Source organism: Colius striatus, chromosome 14 (genome assembly GCF_028858725.1).
Source record: "Colius striatus isolate bColStr4 chromosome 14, bColStr4.1.hap1, whole genome shotgun sequence".
NCBI lineage: Eukaryota > Metazoa > Chordata > Aves > Coliiformes > Coliidae > Colius > Colius striatus.
In genome coordinates, this window is record NC_084772.1 from 9,316,062 (window position 1) to 9,335,080 (window position 19,019).

Genomic DNA, 19,019 nt, shown 5'->3' on the forward strand with positions numbered 1-19,019 from the left:
GAAGGTTTTTGAACAGCTGTAGCTCAAGTAATGTGTGGTCAATATTTAAGACTTGGTCCTGATGTCTTTGAAAACAATCTGGTTTATCATTTATTTTCTGCCACCCTTTTTGTTCTCACCAAGGTTTCTCTTTCCTCTGTGACTTCAAACATTTTATTATGTATGAAAAATGTTTGCTTCAGCAGGAATTTTAATTTCTTTTCGCATTGTCTCATGTTGCCTTTTAAAACTATGATTTAGGGCATGCTATGTGAGAACCATTTCTGTCAAGCTCCTTTCTTGTCCCTGCTTCAGGAAGAGAAAAATTAATGTTATTTTCCTTCCAGACATGGGCACCTTTTTCAGAGAATGCAGACTCTGCTATATTTTGGTATCTTCATCTTCTAATCCTGGTGCTTGTTTTGTAGAAGTTGAAAAATTGCTACAGTCACAATTTCCTAAGCCATTTGTTCACAGGCTATAGAGGAAAACAAACAGTTTCCATGGATTTTTATTCAAGTTGGTGTAAGAAAAAGTTGTGACTGGGGTTTTCATTCATTTACAGGTACACAAGTCAGACCAAGATCAGCAAACTTGAGGCTTACCAGTAACTGGAAGTGCTGAAGGAGTAGGAGCAGAAGAGAAGCATTAGGGAGCGGTAAGTGACGTAAAAAAACCTGCCATCCTGCTATTTGGAGAATTAACCTGCAGTTATACTTTAAATCACAAGCAATTGCAAACTCAAACAACAGGGCTACTGCCTAGTGAAATGCCAGTGCTCCTGAAGATAGCTGTAGATTTGTTATTTAAAGGATTGTTTTCTTTCAATAGGATTCACAGTTTATAGGCAAGAGCTACGTTCTGTGTTTGTATGGTACAAGATACATCCTTAAAGAATGTTTTTTAAAAGACTAGAAATAGGCAAGCTCGCTGTCTGTGTAATCACTGAGCCAGGGCCAGCTGTAGATCTGACAGTAATACTTAAAAAAAAAAAAGGCAAGTGGAATTTATTGCAGTTGGTAACTCACTCCTAAGTAATGAAGTAAAGAAATTGAGGGTATGTTGGGTTGCTGTTGGAACTAGTGGCTCATTCAGTATTGAGACCTGCTGCCAACTGAGTCTCCTGTTTAATTGTAGCCTTCTTGCTGGAGTCAGAGCAATGCTGCAGCGCCTCACACAACATTCTTGTATGAAAGGTACTAACACACTTCAGTAATGTACCCAACAATGCATAACTAGTGTGTGTTTCTTGTGACTTTTTCCTTCCTCATCCCTGCTGCCACCTCTCCACTAGTCTTGGAATCATAAATGGATTATAGCCAGTAAGGGCACCACTTTATGAGCCCCACATTGGCTTTTCCAACCTTTCTCATTCTCTACGTCATTTAACAAGAGACTTTTTAATGGCTTAGTCAGTTTTAGCTTTTTATCAACAAATTCTTCTACCATTTTAGTTTGAGAAGGATTGATTCTGCAAATCAAGGAAGCACTAACCCTGCCTATGTGTTCAAATAAATACTCTTGTGCCCAGATTTGTTTTGCCTCCTGTCTCTACGTTAAACTCCCTGCCTTTAATATCAACATGGCAACAACTGACAGTCGAGTGGTAGCTGGTGCTGTTAATTTAATTAGCAAAATGTCTGAGATCCAGTTCTAATGCTTCAGTATATTTGTGCTGCTAAGAGGCACTTCAATGATCCATTCAAGGCATTTGGAGTAGCACAACAAAGGTTACCACTAAAGTAAACAAAAGTCTTTGCATGTAACTTAAAAGTATTTTTATTGACAGGTTTTTTTACAAGCGTTTGCTTTTTATTACTTTCACCAAAATAAAGCATACAACATACAGTGTTTTCACACATTTAGGAGATAAATGTCTCTTGAATTCTTTAATGCACTGATAGTTTATGTGATAGTTTTTTCTTCTTCGATGTTAATTTTAAATACAGCTTGTTTGCCCTTCTTTTTTTAAACAAACTGTCATCTTGACACCATGTGTTTCCCTTGTTAACTTCCAGATGTTTAAACAATTGGGAAACTGCAGTGATATTTATTGCTAGAGATATTAGGATGAAATTGCTCTATTAGGATGAAACTTGTATATCAAATTATCAACTGATAAATTAAAAAACCACCGTAAATGTACGCTGTCAACTGACCTGATGCAGAAAAACTAACGCATGTCAACTCTTGAACCTTCACCCCCAAAGCTGTGGCTAGAATAGTAAAAAAATAATTCCATGTTTGTATTTGCACAGCGATTGGTATGCAGGGAAATTATGGCATTTTCTGAATCTCATTCAGAATTTACAATAAACTTGTTTGTAATTATAAATAAATAGAGGTATAAAGACAAAATCTCATACTGCATTTCTCTTGAAGTCACCAACTATGTTAAATGCATAAATTAAGATCATAAATACATCTCATTCAACTTAAATATTGTAGGACTACATTTCATGTGCTGAGTTTCATGCTGCATAGTTGAGAAAGAAAAAAATTAGGTGGCACTTAGTGTCTTTAATGGCACTTCTTTCAGGAAAGCATAGTGTGCATTTGTACTACTAGCCAGGGCTGCTCTTCAAAACAGGTTTTTAATGTACGCGTGAAAAATACATAGAATCCTAAACAAAGCAACACTTCCTATGTGGTGTTTGAAGCTTCAGCTAACGGTACAAGGTTCATCATTGCTTGGTTTCACTTCCCCTTCCAGCAGTAAAGTGATCACAGCCTTGCTCAAGTAGCTGCAGGTTCCCCTTTTTCCAACTGGGTGCGTGTTGTAGAAGGCAGTTCTGTCGTCCTGAGGAGAGGGAAAAGGGGTGAAAAGTCATGAGTGCTGCTGCTGCAAAGCAGCCAAACACAGGCCAACAGACAGAGGAGCATCACGAGGACATAGAAATGCAAAAAGGTGGTTTTCAGATTCTGGTACCATTCTGCTCTGTTTTCAGAAATATCCCATATATACTCACCTGACCATGTGCTGAATGTTACTGAGGTGCACTAAATGTCTCTCTTTATCTGTACAATCCTGCACACGTACCAACTTCTTAATATTTTTTTATGTAACAGGTGTCAGGGAACAACTGCTGTCTCGAAACATGCAGCTGGATGTGTGCTAAGTCTCGGGGCTGCCTGGGCAGGATCCTTAGGAGCACACGTTGGGATACCAAAGATTTATTTGGAAGAAAAAAATTCAATCGAAGAACCAAACCACAGGTAACACTTGAACTCGCTCATCAATCAGGTCAACAAACTCAGTGTCCTTCACTGAACATGTGTTTTGCACAGTTAATAGTGATGTTAAAACATTTGCTTATTCTCAAATTGTATAGGGGCTACTATAATAAAAGTCTAATGCTTTCATTCAGGAAAGTGGTGACTTTGATTAAGTCAAGGGCAGAGACTGGGAGGTGAACATACTAGAATCCTGTAGTTTTAGGGCACGTTTGAAATTACTGGTGTAATACTTTTGATATTTATTATATATTAATGAGAATAATGAAGTTGAAAAATATTTGTAAGTCAGTTTCATGGAAGAGCATAGTTCAGGCAAATCAGGAGCTCTAGCAGTGCTTCTTAGGAAAACTTGAGACAGAATACCAGCAGGACAACCCTAAACAGGCTACAGCAGCCATAGATCTGGAAATGGGGGAGAGTCAAGTTACATAAAATTGTAGTGGAGTTAGAATTCCAAACAACAACAATCTTCAAGATACAATTCACAACTATAAATTGGGGTTTCTTTCGAAGAGACAAAAATGGATCATTTCAATAGATCTAGGCTTGGAAAAAAGAACATCCAGCACCAATAAAACTTGGGCTTTGCATGGGATTTTTCTTTCTCTTTAATAGCCACTGAGGATTTCCACTTTTTCACAGAAGACAGCAGCATATTCAACGTACTGTGAGGAGCTGACACTGAACAGCCATCTGTGTGGATGATGTGTGATTTTGCTATGGCTACAGCCACAGAGTCATTACCTCCAAAATGGAGAGGTCAAAAGAATCAGAATTTCAAGAGAATGGTGACCTTTTAATATGTAGCTAAAGCTGCATGTCTGCCTTGCTTTCAAATCTTATTACAAAAGTAATAATGGCAAAAAATGAGCCTTGAAACTTTTGAAAGAATCCTTAAGGAGCCCATCCTTCCTCCTCTTTTAAAGGAGCTGAGTTCACCGACAGGAAGAGCTGGTGCATATCAGTGTGTTATAACTCAATAGATTATTCAGAGCTAGCACAGGCAGCTCGCAATATATTGTGCACAATAAGATGCCAGACAGAGCGAGGAAGATCATCCTCAGTAACACAGGGACCTGTGTCACTGCTTTACTCTATTTCCTCCTTCAACCAGTTCAATGAACCTGGCTTTATTACAGAATTTCAGAGCTTTGAGGCATCAAAACTTGTGGTGAGAATATTTAGAGGACTTTAAAGCATAAACCCTAAAATCCTAATGAAGTAAATCTTAAAAGCTACTTAATGATCAAGTTTCATTTCTTTGTATTTTAAGCCTTAGAGATTAAAAGTTTGCTAGGTCACAAATGCAATTCTAGCACAAAAACCAGTAGCTAAGAACAGTTTTGGATTTCAAGTTCTTACCTTATTGTCACTATGAGTTCTTTGGTTACTAAATTCATCTCAGTATCTTTGTACATAAGATCCTAAGTTCACACTTTCTTGCAGAATTTGTTTTTCTCTTTTTCTTATCCTTAGCTCTTCTCTTTTCTAGTGTCCCCCCCAATGAAGTCTTTCCCTTTCAGTGTTATAATGATCTCAGCTTTAACCAGCCGCTCATTTCAGAGCTCTGCAGCACTGGGAGTTTCTTCTTACCATTCCACTTTGAATTCACAATTCAGCAGTAAACTAATTGTGCATCTTTCATGCCTTTGCAGACTTACACAGCACTTAGAAATGAACATATCCTACTTGTGTTCCATTCTGAACTATCAATTGCTTTTCTTTCTGAACTGCACAGAATTAACATTTATAACTAACTTCAAGAAGAATGGTAAATTGTGTGAGACAACAATAATCTTTTACTCACTGGGTTTTCAGCTCCCTTTGGATTGCCATGATCTTTCTGAAACTCATGAAATGCTTCATGCACCACTTTGTCCAAGTCTACTTTGTCCTGGAACTCTAGCTCAGGATTTCTCTCCAGAATAACAGATATAACCATGAGTAACTAGAAGGCAGAAAAAGACTGTAAGACTTCAAATTTGATTTTTTTAAAATGCAGGTTACATAAAAGCACTGTTAATAATTGCACATGCCTTGCTTAAGCAAGAAGCCATTTAACAATGGCACAGGTAATAGTGCACGGATAATAGAACTCTGAGTTTGATAAAAGAGTCACTGAAAAAGCAGGCTTTTATGAAAGGTTACAATTTCTGATGACTACCTAGTTAAGGGCACTGTGAAAATGATTTAACATCTAACTTTCCTGGGAGCCAGGGAAATCATTTTCCAGTTGATTCAGTTCACCGTGTGGCTGCACAAATGCTGGTGCTCTGCCAATGGAGAGGGTGAAAAGCAGCAAACACTGAACCTCAGCATTTGCTGTTTTGAGGCAGAATCACATGCAGTGTAATCACACTGACAAAGTTTATAAAAACCAAGGTCAACAGTCAGGAATAAAAAGTCTTGTTTCAAGAGAATTTAGACTTCTTTATCTGAAAGAGGTTTAAAACAGGAAGGTGAACATGAGTAACCTGTTGCTATAACTACACTGAGGCAGTGGAGCCTGTATTGGTCATCTTGGAGTTTGATAATTGTGTTTATCTTTTAGCAAAAACTGGAGCTCTTCCAGCAAGTAGCGTGACCGTTGGCTGCCAGCCAGAACTGAGATGGATTTGGTTTTACTGTGGAGGAACATTCACAAGCACAGGAGGCACATACTTGGGAACTACCAATGAATGCTGCTGACAGCACAGATGTCAGTTACCCCAGGTACAGATGCTCTTGATCTGTTCAGAAAGTGCATGCTATGCACAGTGGTGGGGAAGGAGCTTAAACAGCCTCTTGCTTTACTGATTGGAATGGGAACAAAAGGAAACTGCAAGTGATTTGATTCAGTAGCATAAAGCAACTTACTAGACAGCAAAATGGGCAAAAGGAATCTATCATGGGGCAAACTGACTCTTTGGAGCAGTTTTTGCCTAGACCTAGGGACTTGAAGGAATGCTACTTGGGAATTATTCCTCTTATCAGTTTTCACCTCCTGTGACCTAATTGTATCGGTGCTGCTATTATTGTTCTTCCCCTTTAGCAAATAGATTAATATAAAGAACTTAATATATTCTGAACATGTTAACAGGAACCTGTTTAATCATACAAACTGTATGGAAACAAGTGGTTACATTTAAACTTCTATTACTTCTAACATTTGAGCCTTGGTTACTTTTTTCCTTTTAAGCTGTCACATGCTCTTGTACATGGTAAGATTTCATTCCTTGTAGGCCACAGACCTCTACAATAATTTGCCTGTATTCGGGCTGGTCAATATTTTGCAGCATATCTTCAACTAGAAGGGAAAAATTCATTTCATACATCGTCATATCCGACAGGGTTGGTTGCTGCAAAACAAAGAATGCTTTTACTCAAAGATCATTTGCATTAAATGAAAACCACCCCCAGGTAGAGCCTGTTTCCTTGTTAAGTAAAACACAACTAAGAAATATGACCACAGTAGGATCAAAGAGAGAGCAGATTTCAGTCCAGGACTTGGAAAGAGTCTTCTAGACTTATGCTTTTATAAGTGTGTTTTAATACAGATTTCTGACTTCCATTCCATTCTATTCTATTCTATTTTACTCAGAACCAAAAAAAACCTCAAAAATACCTTTGAAACAAAAATCCTAACAGAACAAATTCCATAAGTAACACCTTATGGCATAAATTAGACCTTAACAATACAGTTGTTCACCATGAATAGACAGGTAGAGCAGAAATAACTGAGCATTTCTTGCAGACTTACCTGTGGTAAAAATTTCCCTGCCACTATTAAGCCATTGGGGGTCCTTTCCAGGATCTGCCACACGCGATCGTAGAATCCTGCCGGTGTGCGGTTGAGAGAGCCGTCGAGCCGCCGCCGGTTCAGCCACCCTCTGTGAACACAGGGAAGGGAGAGCTTCAGGGCAACTGCCACGAATGCAGAACCAGCCCTGTCTGGGCTGTGAGCCCATGAGGTAAGCAGTGACACCAAGTAAATAGCAACAAGCCATGGCCAGTATATGTTGTGCTTTCTATAAGTTACACTGTAAGCAAACAAGCTCCAGGTGCTCAGCATAGAGAGGTTACATGGAGAATGTTGTTATTATAATGTGTGTGTTCTTGCTTTGTGTAAAGTGAGGAAAGAAGGAACTGTGAAATCTATCCAGTGCAGTACAGTAACAGTAGTAGGCTGAATTCATCATGTCTAACAATTTAAGATACCATAAACTAAAACATACATAAACCAGAGTCACTGTGGGACTTATGCCAGCCAAAGTTACACACACTGAAAAATCCCCAGCATTAACTGTAATATTGAAAGGTGTTTTATCATACTAGAATAAGCAAAACAACTCAGTATATAATACAGGTCAATGAAATCCTGCATCTATAAAGTACAAAATGTAATAGATAATGGATTAGAAACACCTATCATTCTAATTTAAATACCAGGTCAGAGAAATGCATTTCCACAGGACTGCTGGAGGTCAGGGTTTTATCATGCTTTGGGGAGAAGGAAAAAAGTGTCCTGTAACTTTAAAAAATTCAACAAAATAGTTTTGTTAAACTAAAGCTTTCCACAAACAGGGTTACATTCTCCCTACATTACAAATTTGGTCTGCCCTCAGAAGCACACTGTGCCCACCTATTTTGACTTACAACCATGAAGGCTGGAATTTAGTATTCCTTCTCTGAATTACTGCAGCTTTAGCCAGAACATTGGAAGCTCCAGCAATGGAACATTTAAGAAGTGGCAGCTGTAAGTGGGATTTTAATTGGTAGGTGAAGAGAATTAAGCTTTTTCTAGCAGTACTGCACATATTTGGCAGAAGACTTCTCCTAAAAGTTACTGTCCTTAGCTGGTTTTAAATTTTAAGTAGAAGATCTATTTTTGTATTTTAAGACAGTAGTGAGAGCTCCCCTGGGAAGCCGTGCTCTGATGAAAAGCAACTAATGCTTTTGTGTCTTCAGTTTAATACTCCTGCAAAAGGTCTTTTTAAGTTCATGTCCTCTGAGGTCACAAACAGCTGTTTTACAACCTTACTAAGAGGAAACAAATACCTCAGGAAGCACCTCATTCAGGAAAGGTGGAAAGTTTCAACACCTAAACATTTGGACATCTGCAGCACAGGAATCACCACACTGTTACACCTTGTTTATCACTGTGGTTTTGTTTGGGGTTTTCTGGGGGGTTTTTTGTATGTTTAGGATAAAATTATCTGTCAGTAAATTTACTTGTTTATGCAGACACCACCATGCCTGATGAAATAACAAGATCTTACATTGAAAAATCTTAATCCTATATACTGTGGCAATGATGAGAATTCTGTCTGAGCAGGAGAGAGAACTCTAGTTCCGTTAACTCCTGCCTACACTGGAAGACCAGGCAAACAGTGTGGTACTGGTTCTTTAAAAGAAAAAGGAAAAAACAAGTATGACTAAGAGGTGCATCTTCTGAACAGGTTTGAGCTCTAGTTAATTGGGATATGCTTTATGAGAACAAAGGAGATATTTCAAGTTAAGGCTTTAAAGCACTTGTGATACAATAGCTGTCACTGACTTAGTATTGACTTGTAATTACTACTGCCAGGATCAAGCCAAGATGCAGCGAGTTTTTCCTGTATAACTGTATTGGATTAACATGACAAATTAAGAAAAAGAAGTCTCATAAATCACTTCTCAATAAATATTTCACCGTCAAAACCTATGACAGTTCCATCTCATTGTGCCGCTCTGTCCTTGTACTAGGACAAGAAAGCGCTCACCAAAAAGACAAGTTGTCATGGAAATAAAAGGTCTTTTTCTTAATACAAAAGAAAGAAGCATTTGAAGGTGTCAAAAACCTGCAACCTCTCTAAATTACTACGTTAAGGAAGAAAGCCATCTGAACTGTATGAGCAGAATGAGTTTATAACTGTTTGGATCATTAAAAGAACTCCAGTTTAGAAAGGCTACCCAGCATCTTGTAACCTATGTAAACAGGTTCTGAAGAACCCTTGTGGCAGTCTGTGCTCTGTTGGTGATATCTATCTGCTTATGTACATGGGATAGTCACAGATGTCACAAATGGGCTTACAGTAGCAAAAAAAATTATTTCTAAAAATCACAAGAGTAGGAAAAACCTGTCACAGAAAGAAAATGAAGGAGACTGTGTTCTGTGCTTGCTGTCAGGAAAAGGGCTTTAATAACAAGTCACTAAGGGACAAGGAACAACGAGCTAGTAATACTGCACAGGAGGAAGTCAGATGGAAAGTTTTGAAGGTTATGCTGGCTAACTTTTGTGCTCAGATAATGGCTAAAAAAGAATCTTCATCCTCCAAAAATCACCCAGAGTGCTCTTTGTTGATACAGCTATTGTATGTTAAAGGAATCAACAGCAGAGGCACTGTAACAAGTCAGGTAAGATCTCTAATGAAGGATGGTGCTTGAATCACTGTGATTGATCAAATTGTTTCCTAAAATGGCATAATAGTTAATGGAAAGTGGTACAAAGACAAACCTAGGGTTGTTCTGCTAATGATTTAGAGGAATCATGTCAACATCAACATGAGAGACAGCAACTACACACAGCAAGCAATAATAACCATGGCAAAGACACAGAAAAGCATGTGGGAGGTACAGAGTCAGTCAGACTGACAGAGTCTACATCACACAAATGGGGTAAGAGAGAGCAGAATATAATTTCAGGGGCTTTTTTCTCAGGTGTTACAGAATGGGGGGAAGAAACAGAATGTATTTTGAATTAAGCAGGAACGTAAGTGGCATGCGGAATATTTTCTTTTTGTTGAGAGAAATCATTCCATCCATTCATGGAAATTATCAGCAGTACTCTATGACAAAATTTCATCTAGTTTAACTAGAAGTAAAATCCACAGGAACATTTCTGCCTTGACTCTTATCAATGTAGTTGGGTGGAAATGTTTTAATTTTAACTTTTGTCTTGCACACTTTGTATCACAAGGAATGCTCTTTTTGGCAGCTAGTTACAGCTTGAAGAAAAGAATACTCTTTTGACTACCTGAAACTTAGGCATCACCACTGTCTCTTGAGAATTCTAAAGAGCATCTGTTCATTATTCCTATAGTAAATTAGAAGAAAGAGGATACCAAACAGCAGACAAACTGCTCTTAAGGTACTGAATAATTTTTGGCTCTTTTCCCCACATGAAAGAATGTAATGCTTCACCTACTGGCAAAGTATAGAAGTTACTATTACAAAGGGAAACTTCCACAACGATAAAGCTGAAAAGGGGAGAAGCAATATAAAGGAAAGAACTGTAACACCTGAATGAAAAAAGGCATTTTTGCTACCTTCCCTTAAACAAGCTGATTGCAGATGTGGGGTGAGCTCAGAGGTACACAAGGTAGTTCAGAAATGAAGATTACTTGAATAGCCTATTGTGAATGAAAACAAGCGCCACAAAGCCACACCTGTCCTTACCTCCCCTGCTCCTGTGGCTGAAGAATATCCAGCAGAAGCTGTTTCACTTCACTTGGGGACATCTGGTATAAGTCCTTGGCTGGCATATCCCCCGCACGAATCTTCAGTTCGTACTTCATAGCATGGATAATCCATCTGCAGGGAGGGGAGGGATACATTGATTAATTAAATGCCACATTTCCAAAGATGAAAAAATAGTCTAATAAAATAGCTCACAGGAATTCCACCTGATCCTGCTATTTGGCTCTCAAGACATACACATGTGCCTGTACTGCAGAACTTACTCACATTTTGTCTTTGTTTGCAATGTGATACACACTGAAGGGGATAATGCAGAGATTTTAAGAAATGTGTTGTGAAGGCTGCTTTTCACAGGAAACAACTATTTGCCCACATGTCCCCTATGTCTCATGTTCCTTAAGACAAACACTTACCTGCCTTTTGATGTTAAAATTCCTACTCAAAATTATGGTCTGACAAGTACATGCATTTTGCTGATGAGTTTAAAAAAAAAACATAACAATTAAATTATTTTACACTGAAAAAGTCTTCAGGGCTTGCTTCTAGTTTTAGCCTTTGAAATTCCTTCCTGCAGTCTATCACACTTTTCTCCTTTGCTAGTTCATTTTGAAAAGATTTGATTAAAGAAAAATATGGCAACAGTGAAGATTTTTTCAGCCTTGGGTATCAGAGAGGCAGAACTTTGCAAATCATTGAAGGAAAATGCTGAATCTTATTCTGCACATTATAGAAAAACAGTGCTGCAGCCTCTAATGCAATACCAAAGTTGAAATATGTATGGCACATCTGAAGCGAGATAACGGAGCATGGAGCTCAGTCTCTTATCATTGTTTCACTTCAAGCAAGTTTCTTTTTCCATTTTCACATTGGTACCTAACTAGTTTTTCTTCAAACAGCCCATCACCCTGCTCAAGTCTGGGTTACATCAGAGCCCTACTCAGTTTATCAGTATCCCTAAGAGAGTTACCTCATCATAAGTATATAGCCACGTTCCACTGGCATTTCATTCTTTAGCCTACAAGGCACAGAATGGTTGTTTGTGACTTGCCTTACATAACCTTTCCTCGAGGATTCTTAATAACTACACCAAATTCTGAGATGTCAGGCTAACTGATTCAACACTGCTTGAAATTTGAGGTTTCAAGGACCACTCAGAGACGGTGCAATACACAAGAGAATATTAGTAGCATGTTATCCATATCATACTGTTTTCCTTTATTTTAGTGGGTGAGTAATATCTTTCTCTTGTACCAAAATTACCATACACAACTGGCTTAGGAATTGGTTCTTTTTTCACCCATGACTCAGATGTGTCTGAATGGAGGTAATTCACTGGTGTTTTCTCTTTGCAGTGGCCTACAACCCAGCTCTTCCCTAGTAAGAGGTGGGTAGAAGTTAGTTTTGGTTGGAGGTTTTTACAGTAATAGGGCTGTCAGGAACTTGAGCTATTTCAACGTGAAACCCTGAAAACAAATCAATAACAAGACACTAAATCAAATCATTACCAATCTGGAATGGTGTTTCTGCAAGAAGGTTAATTTTGCTCACTGGAGTGAGTGATAACACTGAAATAAAGGAAATTGAATCTCTACCATTAACCTTGGAAGAAAGAAAAAAACCTGTAAAAAGGATTAGCTACAGAGAATGAGGAAGGGGAAGAAAAAGGAGTAACATGGGGGAAAAAGGAGTAATATCTGTAGAGGGTATAGAAAAACTATTTAAGCACAAAAGGATAAATTTACTTGCAGGTAAATGTAATACAGGTGATCTGAGAAGGGTTTGTTTTTCAGAATGCACTGCTAAAGTGGAAGCATGACTTGTATGCTAGAAAAAGAGACTGCTGGTATCTACCTCTACTGCTGAAATGCTATATTTTCTCTATGAAAAAAAATGTAGAAGATGGAACATTTAAGTTCTAATTTTAGAACATGCTCACTAATTCTGCAAAACTCAGCCACTACCACCTGGCCTCTTCAAAGAAATGCTTATTCTGATGCATCTGGCTCTTCCAAAATGTGAAAAAACCTCTCATTTCTGTAGATAGCTGAGTAAATGCAGATACTATGGAATATGGTAACACTCCAGCACAGTTTGTAGGTCACCTTATCAAAGACCCAAGTAGAATAATACAGTAGGTAAATGATGGTTTAAACTTGACTCAGGTCTGTGGTTCCTAAGCTGTACACAGCTCAGCTTAACCTATTTAGTGTAGAATTGGACAATTCTAGCTGATGACCAGTCAAGAAGTGGTGTGTGTGTCTGTAACAGGGATACTGTTCAGTGCGAAGGCGGAGTGGTGCAAGTATTTTAGGAGTGTTTTTTTCCAGAAGCAAAAGATACTTTTAGCAATTTTACAGGATGAATCAGCTTTTTCTTTACCATGGCAGTGAAGTACTTTTGTGTAGAGAACTGTGCTTGAACAGTGTCTCCATAATGCCAGGTATTAGATACTCAGTGTCACTGAGTCTCAGAAGTATCCCTTGGTACCTCAAAATATTTTAGGAAACTCTCTAATGGTAAATGCATTTGACCTACAGAAGGATTTTATTACCTGAGTCCCCATTACAGACAGCACTCTGAAAGAATAAGCTACCTTCGTAGGCAGATTATTGTGCTGAAACTCTGAAAAGAAATAGATTAAGTATTTTGAAGCACTGTTTCCAAGAGATTTGATACTCATGGTTGCCAGCCTCTTAAGGCTGATGTAGCCAAGGCCATGGTATGAGATAAGTGCATACTAGAAACCAGAGACTGCAAAGTAGAAGCATATCTTGACCTGGAGGAGAATTGTGTCAGAAGGGAATCAAATCCATGCTGCATCCTTCCTGGATTATTACCTTTATGCAGTCTCTACCCTTTACTCATTTACCCCAAGCTTATATGACACAGGTGACTACTCAAGTAGCCAAAAAGTTTTTAAAGGAGCCTTAAATCCAAGACTGCACTTTTCTCTCCTTTCTCAAGTCCTAAAAGTCTGACAGTAAAAGCTCTTGCTGTCCTCTGCATCTCTTGGTTCCTCCCTCCCTGCCTGAACATTACTCTTCTGGCCTCTGGATGTAAAAGCAGGCTTCCTAGAAATGTTCGGTGGAATACAAGTTTTGGTGCATCACCTTACATAAAGCATTTCTGCAATGTAGCAACTCTGTGTTGAAGTACATATGTTCCCCTGCAACAACAGTAGCAAGAACACCCATATGTAGGTTACTGACCCGATCCGTATCTTCAACATGCCACTGAAAAGTTCAGGTGAATTTGAGATGATCCACCCAACGTGTATGACAAGTTCCTGCTGAACTACAGCTTCTCTCTCATCTTGTAATTGACATTTTTTGTAGATGATGTCCTTAATCACTGCGGGGGATAAAGGATTGGAAATAACAACTTCTTGGCCACAAGCTCCAAGTGTCACCTACAGGACATTGAAAACAATTCAGAAGATGTGGACAGAAACAGAAGCACCATAGAAGCACAATACAAAATTAATTTTATGCCAATGACTGACACTTGTTAATACTGTTAGTTGGATGCTATTAAGATAACAAAATTCTCTAAGATTACAGTAAATATAGAAGATATAACAAAAATGCAAGAGCACTGGTTTGGGTTCAAAACTGGCCGTGTAATGATGACTGCACACTAGGTATAGTCAGTCTTGCATGTCTGAACATGTGAGCTATGGAGCTCACTTAAAATTCAGGATTAAATTGATTGTTTTGTTTTCTTACTTCAAATAGCGTCCTAAAAATCACAGCCTTCATCTGCAGAAATCCACTGCTGCTACTGGGCTGTTTTACCACAAACAGGAATTTTGTTAAAATTCTGATTTGCTTTTAATGTACTGTCAGTAAAACACAGCAAGGCTAATTTTTCTCTTATAGTAAGGATCATTATTATAAAGGGATCAATGAAGGCAAGTTAGGTTAAAAAGCTGCAAACAGACAAGCTACAACCCATGCAGTGTGCAGCGCCAGTAGCACATAGCCAGACCTCACTCTGGAGTAAGATAAAAACCAGTCTGCCCTAATAGCATTGCACAGAGGTAAGTAAACACAGCTACAGATTTGAATACAAAAATATGTCAGAGTCAATTACTATTATTTGGAAAGAGATCTTCAGGAAATTAATTATCGTGCCAGGAGGAAAACAAAAAATTCCTCCTTAGGAAAAGAAGAAATACGGGTGATTAAACTTTGCTGGAACAGAAAACTAACATCCGGAAAGACTTTTTGCTCAACTGCCACCCAGCTGTTCTTTTATACTCAATTACAGACAGTGGCTTCATCTTCATTAAATAAGTCTTAAAAAGAAGCTTTATTACTTGACTCCATCACTACTTCTGTGGAATAAGAGGGCAATCTATAAAATCTAAGGAGTTATGTAAATCATGCCTCTTCCCTTATCTAGACGCTGAACTGTCTTTTCAGGACTGTTCTGTCATTAAATAAAAGTAGATTTATTAGCCCATAGTGTATGAAAGTATTAAATAAGTCTTTATTGTCTCTCAATTTTTCTTCTTCAGGAAGAACTTTTTAAGCCACTGACTACTTCTGAAAGAGGTATCAGAGGCCTTCAAAATTAAAACCCCCACTCAGCAAGTTTCTCTGGTTTCATTCCTTAATACATTTCTGAGGAGCAAAGACTTACCTGCTTGCCCTGAACTAAAACATTAGTAATAGATGGTGCAAGGCTGTCCACTAGTTTACCTAAAAGACTTGCTGCGAAGCGCACAACAGACCTGAGGGCAGAAAACAGAGCAAACCCACTACATATCACAAGGTAGTTTAATGAATTCATTCACAAGTTTGAAGTCTGCCATGGCACAGATCTCAAAACTAACTCAGGAACTACAAATATTCTTTATATGGTGGAAATTGGAATCGGATTTCATGTGATTTTCTGTGGATTTTCACTTTTTAGTCTAGATACAAGTTAATGAATCAAAAATAACTGTAGTCAGGACTCATTAAACTACCACCCCCACAAAAAGCTTGTTGTTCTTTTCTCAGCAGCATCTTGAAAAGAGACAGATAAGAGGTGCCACCTTCTTTTTTGTGACATTCTCATCATTTTGCAAGATAAGGATGGTAATTTTTTAGTCTCTTTAAGAAAGAGTTTGAAAGATTTTGCAGGAGAAAGTACAACACATAACACCAAGGCTTTGTTTTGTTTTCCATGCTGAGGTAATATTTCACAAGTGTAGCACAAGAGATTTGTGTAAACTGCTAGGTTAAAAATGAGCTCTAACCATCAACTAGATATAAGTGCTTTCCCTGGAAGTTAAAGATATAAATACTTTTAATAATAATTTCCTGATAAAATACAAACCTAATAGAATTGTATTTGAGCTTTTCTAGCACTGGCTTTGAGGCTACTAAGAACCATTTCTCCACAGAGATAGACTGTGTTGTAACATCCTATAGTGTTAGAAAAAAACTTTAAAGGTTGATGTTGATTCTTGTGGAAAGTGCAACACACTTCTTAAGGTCAAAAGCAAAGCATTTAAAAAATGCATTAGCTGATACTATCAAAATGCAAATAAGCAAAAAAACCCAAATCTCACAGCGCTCCATTTCAGACTTGTGGGCACTTTACCTGTTTCCCATGTACCAGTAAAGTAGTAATATGTGGGGCTATAGAAGAAGAAAATTTCTGTGCAAATGCAGCACTGTAGCGTAACACCAACCTATATGTGTGTCACATGGCAATCATGGAAGAGAAATGAAAAATAGTTTACATATTTGGTTTCTAAAATTACTTGAGATGTTTTACGTTTTACAAAAGCTACCACCACCGAGGTATTTTGGTTCTACCGCGTTACTGGCAAAGGCCCATTTAACACTATGAACAGACTAAAAGGAAAAACGGAAACCAGCTTTTGTATTTACAGACTCATCTGTTAGGAACAGTTACAGAGTGAGAGAATGGAACTTGGAATGGGCTCAACTCATTTCTTCAATAAAAAGAAGGGAAATTTCTACTGAGCTTCAGGGCAAAGAAATTAATAAACAACATGTAAATACCAACCTACTGCCGAAACCTTTTAAAGCTTTTGCGACCAAGTCAGGCTCAAAGCAAATTATTTTGGGGCCATAAACAAACTGTATAAGTGTACCAAGTTAACTGATCTATATTTGATCACCAGTCTTGCTACAGAAAGCTACTGATAATATTTTGTCATGCCCCGTAGGAAATAGGAATTAGTATTCTAGTCACACTACTGGCTCTTAATGAGAACCGTACATCTGCAATAACACTCACAGCAAAACCCACTTATTACTCCTCGGTATTTTAAAAGGTAACAGTAAGAAAATACTTCTCAATTTTTATTAAAGCACTCTAGACCTGGTCTTCAGCTGCAATGAACCAATATAAGTTTTTTACAAAAGCTGTCCTATTTCCCCTCCCTTTAAATGTGTAAAAATACTCTCTATAAACAAATTAAGGAAAAGATATTGGTGTAGAATAAGAGGAACATGAGACACGTATACAAACCAGAGCTTTTTGCTGCCAGCTCTTCTATAGATTCTTTCAATGTGCTCAGCAACAGTACCTAAATGCATTTAAAAAAACAACACAAACAAATCACAAGCAAAAGAGATGCACAGGTTTTCATTTAATAGTCTTACGGTAAATTTGAAGAGATCAATTAATTTGGAATCAACTTCAATAACACACTTATCTGTTGTGCTCAGCATCTAAAATTTAGATGCAATCAAGCCCCCAATCTTCCAGTTGTATATTGTTATGCAAGAAGCCAAACCTGATTTCAGACAGATGTGCTGCTCATGCTATCAAGAGACCTGTGTTATCACCTATTCTTGCAATATATTGGGGAAAATTAATCTGCATCTAGATTTGGCCCATAAAGGTACATCCCCATCTAAGGCACATCCTCAAACTGCACCTTAGGGTTTGGACACGGGATGCAGATTCTCTCTCCACTTGCCTCTGCTTAGCTCTTTTGAGTTAAAACCTACAGGAAGCAACAAGGAAGTCTTGTTCTTGACAGTGTTGTTCATTGAAGTGCTGTTACGTTTGGACACAGTTTGTAGCAGCCACCATCCCAAAGAGAAATTGTTCTCAAATTTGTGTATGAACATGAGACTACCTGGGTAATCAATGTGGGACGTGAGACTTTCATTGTACTGGAGGCTGGGAGGGTGTGAGAGAGAGGATTCTTCACCACTTTGTGGCTCTGCCCCTAAGGCTCTTTAAGTGACAGTGGTCACCAGTGCCTCACAGCACTGCTCTGGAGGAGCCAGTTATCATGGGATATTGGACAGATACATAAGACATTACTGATTTACTACTCTTCTCCTCCAAGCTGATTTTCTGTGTGCCAAAACCAAAGAGAACATTTTGGGGAGTGTTATGTTTTAAAGTAGCGCTGGGCTGTACAGACATGACCTGAAAGAGAGAGACGGCAGGAAATGGCAAGCTCGCTGCTTTTAAGTCCAAGCAAGCAGTCCAGGATTCAGAGAAGGCACCAAGGACATTAATTCCATTAATCAGAACAACAGATACCATTGTTTTGTCAGCCCACAGCTGATCACAGTGCATCAACTTGCTATACTGCCATCTCCTCAGCTGTGCAGGGGTCAAGAGGGGACCATTAGGTTAAAGTTAAAAGTGGTGACAACCATTCCATTATTTAGATTTCATTTAGCTTCTAGCTGTTAAAGTCTCAGATGGAGTGGCAGTGTTTTTCATGCCAGGCACTAATTGGTGAACAGGAAGTTTATCTATAACAAAACAGCAGCAGTGGAAGTTGACTCACAAAGTCATGGCCTGTACCTGTCAGCTGGAACACACAAGGTTCTTCAGCTTTTATTTTCAGATTTATGTTTTATTGATTGTGTGATTATTTAATGTCAGTCTCAGTAATCTCCAGTCGTAGGAGGACAGGAACCTTTAGTCGGTGACTCAGACTGTTTAATGCAAAGTGCATATTAAAAAGGTTACCAACACCTACTGCTTCACATGGGAGGGCACAAAAAGGTCTGTCACGTTAGCTCTGAACAGGCAGAGGCAGGACAGAACTTTGACCTCAGTCAGTTCAAGAATGCTTTTCAGTTCATCATCATGATGTCATAGTCAAAAGTGGTTATGTTGGTTGCTTACAGAGGTTAGGAAATCTGCCTCAAGTTGTTTCCACAGCAAGGAAGGACTAAGGAAAGACTAACCTAAAAGGACTAAGGAGAGCTCCAGTGGCTCTCCCAGGTGACATATGCCCTGTGCTCAGATTCAGCCATCCCTCTGGATGCACAGGGTCCTTCACAAGGCACCAAGTGGCAGCCAGGGAATCCTGTTCCACATTGTGGTGTTTTCCATGACATTTTTAATATAACAATATAGATATAATGTAT

General features: G+C 38.4%; 1 protein-coding gene across 6 annotated transcripts in view; it reads right to left on the reverse strand.

The window, feature by feature from the left end:
- Positions 1-1,742: 1,742 nt before the first annotated feature.
- PHKB (phosphorylase kinase regulatory subunit beta) overlaps positions 1,743-19,019 on the reverse strand; it is a 77,757-nt gene continuing 60,480 nt past the window's right edge. For 5 of the 6 annotated variants that reach the window (XM_062007881.1, XM_062007875.1, XM_062007879.1 and 2 more), the window contains 8 exons: positions 17,146-17,203; positions 15,298-15,388; positions 13,863-14,062; positions 10,633-10,767; positions 6,956-7,085; positions 6,447-6,554; positions 5,024-5,164; positions 1,743-2,779 (listed from right to left, as the gene is read on the reverse strand). In XM_062007881.1, coding sequence (XP_061863865.1) covers positions 2,642-2,779; positions 5,024-5,164; positions 6,447-6,554; positions 6,956-7,085; positions 10,633-10,767; positions 13,863-14,062; positions 15,298-15,388; positions 17,146-17,203 — 1,001 coding nt within the window. In that variant the 3' untranslated portion in view covers positions 1,743-2,641. Of the gene's footprint in view, positions 2,780-5,023; positions 5,165-6,446; positions 6,555-6,955; positions 7,086-10,632; positions 10,768-13,862; positions 14,063-15,297; positions 15,389-16,245; positions 16,337-17,145; positions 17,204-19,019 lie in introns of all 6 variants that reach the window. The other variant, XM_062007877.1, reaches the window with a different exon arrangement.